Source organism: Aphis gossypii, chromosome X (genome assembly GCF_020184175.1).
Source record: "Aphis gossypii isolate Hap1 chromosome X, ASM2018417v2, whole genome shotgun sequence".
Classification (NCBI taxonomy): domain Eukaryota; kingdom Metazoa; phylum Arthropoda; class Insecta; order Hemiptera; family Aphididae; genus Aphis; species Aphis gossypii.
The window spans coordinates 46,021,956-46,038,292 of NC_065533.1; the positions used below are offsets into that span (position 1 = coordinate 46,021,956).

General features: G+C 24.9%; 1 protein-coding gene across 3 annotated transcripts; it reads left to right on the top strand.

The window, feature by feature from the left end:
* The first annotated feature begins 220 nt into the window (after nt 1–220).
* Nucleotides 221–14,624, top strand: LOC114125509 (cytochrome c1, heme protein, mitochondrial). 3 transcript variants are annotated; one of them, XM_050205791.1, is made up of 7 exons: nt 221–466; nt 11,830–11,978; nt 12,039–12,171; nt 12,233–12,397; nt 13,863–13,991; nt 14,149–14,268; nt 14,339–14,624. In XM_050205791.1, exons 1-7 carry the CDS (start codon nt 407–409, stop codon nt 14,453–14,455), a joined length of 873 nt encoding a protein of 290 aa, XP_050061748.1. In that variant the 5' UTR covers nt 221–406; the 3' UTR covers nt 14,456–14,624. The 3 variants fall into 3 exon arrangements, with proteins under 3 accessions (XP_050061748.1, XP_027844990.1, XP_027844991.2); XM_027989189.2 differs by lacking the exons at nt 11,830–11,978; nt 12,039–12,171; nt 12,233–12,397; ... (1 more) ...; nt 14,149–14,268; nt 14,339–14,624 and adding exons at nt 2,189–2,337; nt 2,398–2,530; nt 2,592–2,756; ... (1 more) ...; nt 3,679–3,798; nt 3,866–4,122 and having other exon boundaries at nt 225–466; XM_027989190.2 differs by lacking the exon at nt 221–466 and adding an exon at nt 10,073–10,238.
* The last annotated feature ends 1,713 nt before the right edge of the window (nt 14,625–16,337 follow it).

Below are 16,337 nucleotides of genomic sequence, written 5' to 3' on the forward strand. Positions count from 1 at the left end.
TTAAAGGTCACGAACGGAGTAGGCAGTAGGCAGAGAGTCGGAATGATTGTCTGAGGTTGTGGTGGCGGCGAACGGCAAATACATCGATTGGCGGGTGGTGGTGGCCCATTTGCGATATTATCACCGGCGTTTGTTATCAGCGTGTCGGACGGCGACCGTCGTTTCAGCGTTGGTCACACTGCGACTGTGCCCTTGCTATCGAATACAGCTGTAGGTCGTACGTCTTGGCTGGTGAAATATTCCACCTTATCCGTTTTCTTGAGGCCGTCCCGGAGTCGATTTTTCTTCATTTCTAACCATCTTCGACGACAACGACCCGGCGGGCGTTACTTCAAGAAGCCCTACCAGGACGTTTTCCGTTGATCTACTGCCGTCCTGATTGCCGAGTCCTATCGCAACCGCACCGATGACGAGCACTTTCTCATTTTTTAAGGCCGCCACTAGGTGGTCAAAAAACCACAAATTTGTAAGTAGCCTATGTCTCTCCACACCTACATTTATTTATCACCCAACCACTAACGCTGCACGTCATCCACTTTTGGTTGTGGATTAGGTTTTCCAAGTTTCTGTGGCTGTCACGACATGCCCAACGCCCGACAACACCCGTTAACTGTAAATCCGGAGTCTATCACTTAGTATGTTATGATGGTCAATTACAGCGTTTTAAGGTCAATAGTTCTTAATATTCTTTATTGGTAATTGAAATGTTCAATCTAACATTTACAATTCTACTTTGTAATATTTATATTAGTATATTTTATATAGGTAATATAAATGTGCAATTAAAAATGTCTCTTGTAGCTCAGCATGTTCTTGTTTCATTTTCTTATTTTCTTTCTATAAATTGGTTATACATTTGGTTAACTAACAAAAAAATTGTAATTAACGTGTCAATATGTATTCATAGTATGTATTATATATATACAGAAGAACCTTTCTCATCCACCTTCAGCTAGTCTACCACTCTAGTTGATTCGACTATTGTATTATCGATATGAATACCTTAAAAATACATTTAGATTTTCCAATTTATAGTAGATATATAAAATTAATCGCTAGTTTACTATTTTTACAGTAGTTATACATACTTACGTTTGTGTAATGCTTACATTCAAATTTTTAATACATATTACATATTATATAAATAACATTTTTCTGTATATTCTAAAGTATTATATTCTGATATTACAACCTTTTCTCCATTCCGACTATAACCCCATTCCCAAAGGTAACGAAATAGAAGAGTTCTACTGTATATATATGCATTACTTGAGTACTTATCAATTAATTAATACTTTAAATGTTCACAAGGCTGAAATAAATTTCTGTCTATGAAATATAATGTTTTATTACTTCAAATCAATTTTTATATTATTTTCATCCTATCTTCACTAGGAAACATTTCAAAAGAAAATTTTCTTTAAAAACATTTTCATGGTATTTTGGTCAATCATCAAATTACTGTATTCATACATGCATTCTTAGTTTTTAAATAAAATATTATCCAAGTATTCAATTTTGAATTTTGTTTACAAATTATGTTCAAAACCTACTTTACAATTATGTAGATGAAAAATGATTCCAAATTATGTGTACCTCTTTAAATTTCTTAAAATAGCTGTTTAGTAAACATAAAATAACTTTTATTGAGGTATTTAACAATATTAATGAACATTCATTGTACCTATAGCATTTTTTTTAAAATTTTATCATATATTATAATATGTACTTTTCATAATAACTATAACAACTGATTTTAATATTTATAATATTACATTGATTCTATTTATTTATTTTTAGTTAATTGATAAAAGCAATAAATTTACGTATTTCAATTAAATTTATTAATTATTCTTAAATTCACTAATATAATATATGCACCTATCGCATTATACACAGTATACATATAATTATAATAAATAGGTCACTTTATCGCTTCTTATTGAAAATACATATTAGTATATTTTTAACATTCTACTACAGATATTTGTTTTAAAACTGTAATGAAATATACTTAGTTTTTTTAAAAAATATATTAAATAGTTAATTGCTGGTCATTTAATATTTGTATAAAAGTGTTTCAATCATATAAGTTATTAAGCTAATAAAAAAAAAATTACTTTATAAAGTTTAAATTTATTTTACTACATGCCATTAAGTTAACATTTATAATTTTGTTTATTTTTAGTTTTTGACCAGTTTTGGTGTGTTAGCTGGTGGTGGTAGTTCCCTAATTTATGCACTTGAACAGTCAATTCATGCTTCTAATGATGCTGCTCATGTGGCTAAACAAAAATGGAATCATAACGGTTGGTTTGATACTTTAGACCACGCAAGGTAAATATCACATTATTAATAAATATTTCTATTCAATAAATGAATGAATCTATTTTATAGTGTCCGTCGAGGATGGGAAGTTTACAAAAATGTTTGTGCAGCATGTCATAGCATTGAATACTTGGCATACCGTGAGTTAGTTGGAGCATGTTTAACCGAAGATGAAGCCAAAGCTGAAGCTGCAGAACAACTGGTAATAAATAAACTTTGATAAATATCGTGGGTTTTTGATGACAAAGTTTTTTAATATTTAGATTGAAGATGGACCTGATGAAACCGGTGCCATGTTCAAAAGACCAGGAAAATTATCGGATTTGTTACCAAAACCTTATCCAAATGAAGAAGCTGCTCGTTATGCTAATGGTGGTGCATATCCACCAGATTTGACTTACATTACTCAAGCTAGAATAGATGGAGAGGTTATTATTTTTAAGTATACTTAGTATCTATGATTAATCAAAAACCAATGATACACTAATGAATAGTAATCATGGTCATAAATGGGTATTAGAATATACTGATACATGCACTAAAAATATATTAAATCTCGTGTTTTTAATACACATGAATTTAATATCCATGTATTTATTACTCATTACGACATTACCTGTGTATTGTATATTAATCAAGATATACCTAATTTAAAATACAAATATAATATTCATACTTGTGTACATAATAATCTTACCCTATATAAAGTGCCAATAATTAATGATCAGTAATTATTAAATAATATTTTTTTTATTTTTCTCAAATTTAATAGAGCTAAAATAAATAGGTGGAGAAGTATTTATTTATATTCCAGATGGAACTATGAATATATCAGTTTTTGCATTTGTTTTTTAGCTGTTAAAATACTTCAATCTTTAACTTTCAGTTATTAATTATTTTGATTAAAATGTTCTTCATTTTTAATTTTATTTTTTGTAAGTTAAAATTTTTTAAGAATTTAAATATACCAGTGTTTTTTTGTCAAATGTATTAATATTGATGTAATTATGATATTATAACACTTCTTATTTTAATAATAATTTAATTAAAAATAATTAGTGTTTTTAAATTTCCAAACAAGCGTTTATTTAAAAATTTTAATTTTCAGAATTATATCTTTTCTTTGTTGACTGGTTACATGGACCCACCAGCTGGAGTTACGTTAGCAGAAAATCAACACTACAATCCTTACTTCCCTGGAGGTGCTATCGGTATGGCTCAAGCTTTGTATGATGAGGTAAAATGCTTTTGGTTTAATAATTTTTTATATTTATTTTCAATAGTTACAAATAATTACTTATATATTTTATAAAAATTATAAATATCAATTTGAATATTTTTATTTTTTAGATTATTGAATATAGTGATGGAACTCCAGCTACACAGAGTCAGTGTGCGAAAGATGTTATCACATTCTTAAAATGGTGTGCGGAACCAGAACATGATACTAGAAAATTATTTGCCATGAAAGTAAGTTATAGTATCTGTATTAATTTATAATTGATAACAATTTATTAAACTTATTATTTTTTTCCAGGCATTTACTATCTTAGGAGTGCTCAACTTGGTAGTTTGGTACTTGCATAGACATTATTGGTCGGTGTTGAAGAATCGAAAGATTTTACGAAGCCCATTGTTCAAAAAGTAAACAGTCCTAAGCTAGTAGTAAAACTTATGATATTCATTTTTGTTTAAACATCCTATGTTGATTTTATTGTTCAAGTTCTGTTAAAAAATATTCAATTTTTATAAGTTTACTTCTACAATAAAATTTTTGAAATTGTTTATCAAAAACACTAATTTTCTAGAGCATAAAAATCCTATTTCACTGACAATACTATACAAAAGCATTACATTTTATTACTACTAGTAATTAGTATTCCTATCACTCCATTATTTATTCCGATAATGAGTTTGTACATGATTTATTATTATATAACCTTAAGGTATTTAACTGTTACAGTTTAAGTTTGAAAAACTAATCTGATATTAATTATAAAGTTGAGAAGTTTTAATATCAAGTTTTTTTTAACTTATAAAATTACATTATATATTGTAATAAAATACACTTGCTGTTTGCCTACTAGATTGTCGTTGAATACAAAATCTAACAACTAACAACATAATAATATCATAGGTAATATTATATAAGTCTTGTACAGTATCATTTATACTATTTCCATCCATGCTATTGACATAACGTCATTATGACTTCAGTTAATAAAATTATTATCAACCTTGTTTATATATAATTGTTATTAAATTGTTTTGTTTATTGAAATCATTTTTATCTAAATAATATTTACCTTTGTACTACTTTCAATCCTGAGTATGAATTATTAAATAAGTTTTAAAAAGAAGTCTTTCATTATGGGATAACTGATCTCATTTAAGATATCATGTCATATTATGTATTTTAAATATCCAATTTTAGAGAAAAAGTGTTTGATGGTTTAAAATTGGATATTAAATAACTGTATGGTACAATACAATATATTATGTTTTACATAACAAGTAAAAAGAATTGGCTTGTTATTTTATTTTGAATTTAATTCTATTAATATATTTTGTAAATGAAAATTATTAAGCTTAAATTCAAGAATGATAAATGATGAGTACAAAATATATAAATTCGTGCTATTTTTTTTTTGAAAATTTAAAATTTTTGTGTTCAACAAATAGTTTTAGAATTAATTAAATTAACTTTTTAACACTTTTAATTATAAAAAGATTTTTTCAATTAAATTCAACATTAACTTATAATAGGATTTAAATATTACTAAAATTACATTTTATTTAAACACAAATTTTAAGTTTACTGTGAACACTTGATATTTTTCTTGGCAGTTGATTCTTTATAATTTATCACATTTAAGATTTAATAAACAAATCAGAATTATTTTTTAATAAATAGATTATTGCAATAATGAATAATTATTTTTAGATAACAAAAATTCATTGTTTTACCTATCATTCTGTCTTATGTCAAATCTTGTTTAAATTTTATTTATTATATTTTAATTTAACAAATTACGTTTTTTTACATAATATGGTAATAGAGCAACGTTTTAAATTAATGTTGTAAACATTCTTAGAACTCAAAATAGAGTATACACTATACACTATACTTATTAGTTATTATATTATATTCTAATATTTAGAATAACTTTACTAATTAACATGCAGATAAAAATAAAAAATAAACTTAAAAATTAAAATACTTTTTAAAATTGAGTGTAGAAACTAGTTTTGAAAATAGTAGTTATTGAATGAACTATAAAATGATAAGTAGGTACTGCACATTTTTCCATGTTAAAAAAAGTTTACAATATCCCCCTACAATTTAATATCATATCTTAGTACTATTAAATTATAATATTTTGTGCTAACAGTGCACATGTATCATTATTCAGATACTCTAAAAAATAATTTAAATGTGATAGTTTACAGAAAAAGTACTAATAAAAGACAAATAATTTTTTTTCTCGAAAAGTATTGTGTTTTTATATTTTATTATTAGATAATACATTTTTTTTTAAATTTATAGTAATTTGATGCAAAACAACACTTACTATCTAAATTTTTTTAAGTGTTTAGGGTATTTTAATATTTCATAAAAGGATTTTTAAAAACAAATAAATATCTTATACTAAATTATTATATGATATATAATTTGTTATTCAATGTTTTTTTTGGCATTTAAGTTATTTGTCTTTCTGAAACATATTAAAGCTTAGACATGTGCCCTTTCTGTGTTTAGCAATTCATGTATCCAATCAAATTTTGAAAAATTAATAAAACAATTTTGAAAATTAGTTTCTTTAAGTTAACTCTGAGGACTAACATCCAAACATCCACATGCGATGTCTAAAAATTTATATCACTACGATAAAAAAAAAATGGCTTTCAGAAAATTAAATGTTGTATTTTTAGATTTAAAAAGATGACAGTACAGTATTTATTTTCTATCAGATAATATAAAAGTGTAAAACACATAAAATTATGTGTCTTATGATTATTAAGGGTTTAATATATACTTACTTTATTTCTCAATAAGGTAAAATAAAAATTATTTTGCATAAATGCACTTTGTTTATAGACGTGTATTATATGACCGGGATTTTGTTTATGTTGCACATAAGTCAGAGAAAGTAAACAGTGTGTTAGCATCCCATTATAGTGAATTGACCCATCATAAAATTTAATGGTAAGAACAGTATTAGTATTTGTAGTTAAGTTTTTTTTTTTTTTTTTACAATTTATTAATATTTAAATAAGTTGTGACCACTTTTAATTAAAAGGTTTGAGGATATTATGGTAACACCTTCATCTTGAAAACAATTACTATTATAGACTATAGTTATTTATATGATACATCCACTTTAAATATACTATCTATAGGTACTTATTAGATAATGACTAAATACTACCTACTTTGTATTGCTATCCCACTTATATAGTGCTATAATACAATAATAAAACTCAAAGATTTCAGTAATTATATTAATATATTATATAAAAGTAATAACTTATAAGCAGTACTTGAATTGAAAGAGAACATAAGGAAAATCCATCTTGTTTTAAAATAAATATTTACGCGTTCCTTTTCTAGTTACATTTTAATCAATAAAACATTTAAATAATAATCAGGTATGTACATTTTTTTTTATACCTTTGCATTTATTTTAGTTGTTACCAATTCAAACATTGATTTTAAGTATTTACCGTCATAATATATATTTATGTATACCTATACCTATGATTTAACAATAATTAGATATTACCTAAGACATCATAATTGTATAGTATAATTTAATACACTAAGGTTAATATGTAGATTACAAGCACAGTATTAAAAGGTAGGTACTGTCAATCAAGGTGTACTTAAAATGATTTTGACTTACTTCTTAATATTCAAAGCTACAAAAATTATACATATTGTCGCATAAGCCTTTTGTACAGTCGAAGTCTTTCTGTTAAATTTTTTTTTAACTAAAACTGGTTCAATAAAAATAAATAAAACATGAGCGTTACAATAAGTTTTCTAAAATGTTGAGTGACTGAAATTGCTATGAAAATAAATCCTGAAATTCAATTTAACACATTACAATAAATTGACTTGTAAAAAAATATTTATTTGAAAAATGTATCACACATACATAAAAAACCAACTCACCCAGTAATATTTAAGTACACATACCTTATGTAATTGTTTTTTTATGAAGCCAAAAATGTCTATTGACAAATCATTTACGTTATTCTGCAGAAGTCACAACATTTATCTATTTATTTTAGTAAATAGTAAAAAAATATCTGGTTTGTGAGTTTTAGAATACATTTTAAGATATAATTTAAGTCTTAACTAAAGAATCATTGAATTAATGCTTTATTTTAAATACAGTAATGCCTATCAATAACATTTTCTACCATTTATGGAAATATTTATATCCATCGATAAACAAATAAACTATATTTTTTCTCACTACATGACTGTCACACACTGACTGTAAGACATTTGTACAAATTACATATCTATATGTATATATTAAAATTTTACATGTTAAAATCGCATAAAATTATTATGTACTTAGTGTATTTTTACTGGAATAAATAAAATAAAATTACATAACTTCATACATTTGTTTACAATGATATTAATAATAGTAAGAAGTTAATAGTAATAACAATAAAGTCTACTTTAATAGTGTAGACACACAATAGTAAGAATAATATTATATTAAGCACCTTCCTATTTATAATTAATAAAATATAATATGCATACCAACTGTATCCTTTAATTGCATATTTTGTATTTTGGTCATAAATCCCATAAAAAGTAAAAATTATAGTTTACATGTTTAGGACAATATTTTAATTTTTTTATTAATATTATTTTGTACTACAGACCACATCTAATCTTGTTTTGAGCATGATCTTGAATACTATAGAGAACACACAAATAAAAAGCACATACTCAGGTACAAAATATACAATCATTTTATTGTGAAATGATAATATTAAATATTATATATCTACATAGGTATAAATTCATACCTGTATATTATATAGCTGTCATATATGTTTTTTTACAAAATATATCATTTGTATGTCAAGATTTATAGTCATTTTACCATATTCTTTATATAGTATTAATTTTTTGTACAATTTTTACTACATTTATTATTATTTATAGAAAAAAATTTTTAACCATTTTTATTAGTTATTTATCATATTTTATGTAAATAATAAATATAATTAAATTAACAATTGTAATTTATTGTAAGTATTTATTTAAAAAAAAAATTTTTAAAAATGGAGAGAAAACGTCCAAGGGGGTATTGTCCGGTTACCATAATAGATATAGCAAATATTTATAACACGGATATAACGCAAAAAAAAACCTGGACCATAACTTGTGTGTACCTACGCAATAAGCATACAATTAATTTTTAAACCTTAACTAGAAAAATTAAAGATTTTATGATTTTTTACTACAAAATAGTTGTAGTTTGTAAATTTTGTAAGTATTCAAAACATTTAATCTAGTGACCAATGTTATTTAGAAAATCATACAATGCATAAAAATAACTATATGCACGTTTGATAAAAAAAATTAAGTATTTGCAGTGCCTAATTCATTTTTAAATAACAACAAAAAACAGAAATTGTTTGACAATAAATAGTTGTTTATAGAATAATTGAAATATTCATTTCGAAAAAAATGTAACTTCTAACAGTCATGAAAAATTAAAGTGACTCCGGTAAACTTTTTAATTTGTATTATATTATGTATGATTGTATGAAAACTAATGAGTAATAATAAATCTTAGATTAAATTATAAATCTTAATTTAGCCATAATGTTAGGATAATTTATCTCAGTGAATTTTTTAATATAAAAAAAAAATCTCCTAACAGGTAAGTTAGGTAATATTTAAAATTGCAAACTTTTTAATAAAATAATTGATTTGAACGAATTTGTTTTATTAGAATTTTGTAGGTAATGCGATTTGCAAGCATGCTATAGAATATAGATACTTAAACCTAACTACCTATATAGACTATTTAGACATCGTAGTCCTGAGCTTGAGCTGATTCACGTCGAGTTCATCATAATTGGAAAAAAAAATCGTACTTCGTTCGAACGTATAAAAGACAATGTTACGCAGGTACTTATTAATCACTTATTGATGGGTAATTAATCACAACTTACAGAAGTAGTCTCTAACTCGTAAATTAATGATAGATACCTACTTTATTCAATATTTTACAAATTTTCATCAATAATTTTGACGACATTATCATCAAAGTATTATTTACAATTAAATAATTAGCATTAAGTTCAAGATTTTAATCGTTATAGGTCATGTTTATGAATTTTATGTGGGTAAGTTATATAATATTAAAGTATGAGTACCTAGGTGGCTAGGTGGCTGGCCGTGTAAGTACTTACTATCACGATCTACATAAATCAACGTAACAATTATTGTATAATATTGCACAATATTACGCCATCGGGTAATTTCATTCCCGGTATAAACATTACTATACTCATGACAAAATCATTTAATTTTGACATGGATATAATACCCGTAAAAAATATTTGTCCGATTCCCAACGAAACGTAAAATCGTAAGCTAACCAACAGATACACGGGCAATGGATCAGCCACACGACTGCCCACACTGTCGCGTGTCGGCGGGTGTGCAATGATTGCACTATGTTGTGATAGCTGGACCCCGCGTTATCACACGAAAACGCTTTATCAGTCTTTTTCACGAACTTTTTGAGTGGTCTAGTCAGTGGTCTCTAGTAAAGTCCAGTTTATTCTGTTCGCCCACGACACCGACGCCCGCTGTTGAGATGAAATTCTTTCAGGCCGCTTCGAGGTGGTCAAAAAACCACAAATTTGTAAGTACGCCGAGTTTAACGATCTACTGTGACGTCCCCAGTTCCTTCGGTACCTACCTATTTATTGAATCTCCACTGTCACTTGCTGTCAAAAAAATCGTTTAATTGTTAATCTTGTAGCGTTTGGTTTTTAAATTTTTAAATCGTTTGGCGTTTCGTATTCTGATAGGTAATTACTGCGTGCGATAGTCGATAGATATTACGATGTGATCTGTTGACAAATCATACACTAATTGCATGGTTCGCCAATTGGGTTGAATCCTATGACTGTGGTGTATTGACTTTGTTAATTGGTTTTATTCATTTTCAATAGATTATTATCCAAATTGTATTAATATATAGGTTGCTTAATCGATGGTTCATGTATGAGCATTTTCTCACTGTGTTAGTGTTATGTCTTAAACCGACCTACTACAGATTTTCATTTGATAATTAAATAAGTAACATAATTTATTTATCTTTTAATAATATATTGACTATTTTTTAAATTTCATATTTTAATCATTAAATACTTAATTATTATTCTTAAAACTTTTTTAAACTTATTTTCATTATGTGAATAGTTTACAATAAGACAATAATATTAAAAGAAATATAGTATTTTCTAAAATAACTATTTATTGTGTGTGGAATTATTTATCAAAACTAAATAAAAGTAACTGTACAGTTAGTATGTATGCCACTAATTTACCAAACATACATTTTCTTAATTTTTAATTTTTGGCCAGTTTTGGTGTGTAAGCTGTTTAGTTTACAGAAGATATAAAATATATTACTTATTTAAAAAAAATTAAATAAAATTTTAGCTAGTTAGATAATAATATTATTATTAATAAATGTAATAATTATTTCATGTTTAAAATTTATTTCTGAATAACTAGAAGAAACTATTCGGTAAAAATTAATTATTTTTTTTTAAGGTATCTAAAAATAATTATAATCTGTGGTCCTTATTCAAATAAATTCAAAACTACTTTTTTTTTTAACTTAATCGAGTACATACTTTTTACAACTGCTATTTTATTAATATTAAATGATTTTACTAAAATATGTCTTGTATGTTAGTAGACCAATTGATGAAACCTTCACTTTTTTCGAATTCTATGTTATGATTGAAATGAATATTAATACAATACATTCTTTCTATTTCTTTATTATTACCAACTCAGTAAATTTACTAAATAAAAGAAATAAATATATTTATTATATAATATTTATAATATAACAATATATGTATTTATTACATTATACACTTATAATTGCATAATATAGATTGCTAGATTCAAAATTTTTATACGTACAATGTACATGCTACCAATGTTAGTATGTTTTTTTTACCTACTACTTATTTATTGTGGATAATCATTTAAATACTTAAAAAAGCAGTCAAATATATATTTGTTTTAAAATAATAATGCAATATACCTTCATTTTTTTAAAAAATTATTAAACCAAGTTTTATTTGTTGGTTTTTAAATGTTTTTTACAAAACTGTTTTAATTATTTAAGTCATTATTAAGCTAATTTAAAAGTTTAAATTTATTATATTACATGCCATTAAGTTACCATTTGTAATTTTGTTTATTTTTAGTTTTTGACCAGTTTTGGTGTGTTAGCTGGTGGTGGTAGTTCCCTAATTTATGCACTTGAACAGTCAATTCATGCTTCTAATGATGCTGCTCATGTGGCTAAACAAAAATGGAATCATAACGGTTGGTTTGATACTTTAGACCACGCAAGGTAAATATCACATTATTCATAAATATTTCTATTCAATAAATGAATGAATCTATTTTATAGTGTCCGTCGAGGATGGGAAGTTTACAAAAATGTTTGTGCAGCATGTCATAGCATTGAATACTTGGCATACCGTGAGTTAGTTGGAGCATGTTTAACCGAAGATGAAGCCAAAGCTGAAGCTGCAGAACAACTGGTAATAAATAAACTTTGATAAATATCGTGGGTTTTTGATGACAAAGTTTTTTAATATTTAGATTGAAGATGGACCTGATGAAACCGGTGCCATGTTCAAAAGACCAGGAAAATTATCGGATTTGTTACCAAAACCTTATCCAAATGAAGAAGCTGCTCGTTATGCTAATGGTGGTGCATATCCACCAGATTTGACTTACATTACTCAAGCTAGAATAGATGGAGAGGTTATTATTTTTAAGTATACTTAGTATCTATGATTAATCAAAAACCAATGATAAACAAATGAATAGTTATCATGGTCATAAATGGGTATTAGAATATACTGATACATGCACTAAAAATATATTAAGTCTCGTGTTTTTAATACACATGAATTTAATACCCATGTATTAATTATTCATGGCCTGTGTATTGTATATTAATCAAGATATACCTAATTTAAAATACAAATATAATATTTATACTTGTATACATAATAATCTTACCCTATATAAAGTGCCAATAGTTAATGATCAGTAATTATTAAATAATATTATTTTTAAAACCTTTTATCTATTTATCGTTTATTGTAAAAGTATTTTATTTTTCTTATATTTATGAATACTCAAATACGTGGATATTTTATTGCATGGGCCTTAACCTCATTTTGGATAAAAACACGAGTACCCGCATAGTTCATTACACAGGCGATAGCAACCTTTACTAGTAAAGGTTTAATCAGCTTATGTATGATTTAATATGGATATTTGTAATACAGTGAATATTTCTTATTCTATTTATTAATATTAGTTACACTAATTAATGAAGTATAAAAATATAATATAGTATACATTATACATACTACACGATACACAGAAAAGTTTATTTTTTTATGTTTAATATATTTTTTCATAAATAGCTAAATAACTTATTCATTATTGTATTATCTAAACTTCTTTAAATTTCTCTACATAAAATTATTTCTTTATTAAATATTTGATAATACAGATCTCAAGCATATTATTTCTAGTTTTTTGATTAACCTTCTCTATTAGTTAATTTTGTTAAACTTCTGTCAATGACCAATTTATTGTTATGTTTGCTTTGTTTTTTGTATATCAATTATTTTTTTATTTTAAGAATTTGCTTTTATTATTACAAAACCTAGCATAAAAACATTGTAATTTATATGAGTCATTACTTGTATAGTTTACACTATAATAACTTATAATAGGTAAATTACCTATTAAAGTATATACAATATAAATGAATATAAATAAATAATAATTAAAATAAAAAACCATAAAATATATAAATAAATATAAATAAATTATACTTATATAATTGTAATGTTATTAATATAACCATTTATAGGGTAGGTAAAAATAAATGATGACATTACTCTATGTGTTCACATAATATTATCTTACCTGATAAAGGTTGAGTTACATGTCCTGTGTATGTACAATGTACATTCTTATAAACTACTGTTAAATAGTTAATATTTTAATGATTTTACACATTTTGTAAATTTCAATCAATTTTTCAATATTCACTGAAAAATAGGGTTATATTTTAGGTACTAATTTTATATATTCATAATGATCAAATGCTATTTTAATTTAATTATGTTACTCAAATGCACGCATTTTATATTTATTTAAAATTTATATATTATTGGTATATTTACTCTAAAATTTTAATTTTCAGAATTATATCTTTGCTTTGTTGACTGGTTACATGGACCCACCAGCAGGAGTTCAATTAGCTGAAAATCAACACTATAATCCTTACTTCCCTGGAGGTGCTATTGGAATGGCTCAAGCATTATACGATGAAGTAATAATTTTAAATACATTTATTAAATAGTTATGTAGTATTTTGATTGTATAAACTAAAAGAGATCCATGGTTACACTTAAAACTATTAAAATTTAAGAAATATTAAAAATAGTTTCAAATGAAAATAATAAGAGAACATTTGTATTTTTTTTTAGATTATTGAATATGAAGATGGAACTCCAGCTAGCCAGAGTCAATGTGCAAAAGATGTTATCACGTTTTTAAAATGGTGTGCTGAACCAGAACATGACACAAGAAAACTATTTGCTATGAAAGTATGTTGATTGAAATACCCATATTAATTTAATATTCTAATTAATTTGTTTTTAATATTTTTTTGTTTAGGCATTCACAGTATTAGGAGTTCTTAATTTGGTGGTCTGGTACCTACATAGACATTATTGGTCAGTACTGAAGACCCGCAAAATACTGCAAAACCCTAAATCAATGTTTAAAAAGTAAATTGTTTTAGTTCGTGGCAAAAATCATAAAAATTAAAATTAAAAAATTGTAAAAATTATTTTCAACTTGTATGTACAATAGCAGTTAAAATTCTCATCTCTGAAATTTATGTTTATAGACCAAATGGAATTTTATTTAGATTGCAATTAAAACAGTTTTTTAACCTTTAGAGTGAATGGACTAATGTATTTTTTTAATATTTTTTTCGCAAATAGTATGATGAATAAAGTATAACATTGCTGAATATTAGTATTTATTTTGAAGAATTGTGGTAAAAAATAAATTGACCGATTATTGTCACAAAGACAGAATATGTTTATTTAATATTATGTGTTGTTACATTATTTTTAAATTTTTTATAAACATATGTCTTATTAAACTGGATGTATGTTTTTAGTATTAAACAACTATAACAAAAATTAGTTAAGAGGATCTACACATAAATTAAATTTATATGATTATAAAAACTAAGTTTAATTTTTGCTATTCTTTATATATTTGTTAAAAAAACACTTGTAAGTAGGTAAGAAAATATTCATAAAATGTTTGATTTAATACTCTAAGTTTGAAAGTGTATTACAAGATTTCTTGTTAGTTCTTGTACAGGAATTTTAATTATATTTGTTTTAAAACAATACATGTTATAGTTTTAGATAAAATAAGTTCAACTTATTAAAAATAAATTACTATAATAATACCTAATATAAATTAAATGAAGGGCTAATATACCATTTCCAGAGGACTCTCCACTCAAAATCATTTTTTTTGCAATTATTTTCCATTTAAAATTAGTACCCATCAAACAGCATAAATCTGAGTATTTGGCGGAAATAATATTAAGTTTTTTAGGGAATCATGATTGATCCCATCAAAGATTGTAGAAGCCAAAGCTACTAACAACGACAATTCTTCAAGTATGTAGGGGAAGTATACAGGTGTACATGCAAAAATCAAAGATAAATGTGAATTTGCCACCTTTGTACCATGTGCTGGACATTCACTATACTTGGTAGGTGTCCATGCTGTTGGGTGTGTATTAAAGGCAACAAAGTTTTTTGATAATATTCAGAAACTTTATAATTTTTTTTCGGGTTCTACGTATCGATGGAATAAATTGATAGAACATTTAGGTTTAAAATTAAATTTTTATACTTAAAAAATAACAACATTTGTTATACGTAATTCAAAAAATATTTGTAGGGATTTGAAAATTTTTGCCTTAATGTATCATTCTGTATAACTATTATTATTGTTTAAATTTACATTACACAATGATATTTTGAATTTTCAAAATATTTTGGTTAGTTTAAGGTATCTGGTAAGTATTATTAAACTTATTTACACTGTTTTACAGTAACTACTTTCATCGGTAATCGGTATTGTCTTAAGAATCATTTAAAAAGATATCTCCTGTATCATTTTATATGGTATTAATTTATAATATTAAAATCATGATATAATTTAATTCAATAGCTGTTTTAAGTAAAACCTAGAATTTTATGTCACCTTGATATATATTATTATTATTATAGTATATTTTGTATTATGTATTTATTTTTTCAATAGATTAAAATATTCAACATAATATACTTATATACCAATGCACAAAATAAATAATATATAAATCATATTTTATTGCTTATCAATTAGAAATTTTTCCATGTGTATTATCTATGTTTTAATATTGTGTAATTTTTGCACGTGCATAAATATTTATATATTTTATTTTAGTTTTTAGGTGTGAAAAATATCTTTGTTAATGAAGGTGAAAATAATATATTTATGACTTGTTGTGTAAAAATTGATTACCATTATGGTTCATTAAAATGTGATATAGTCGATAAACCATTAATTTTGTTTAAGAACCATTGTACTATTTGTA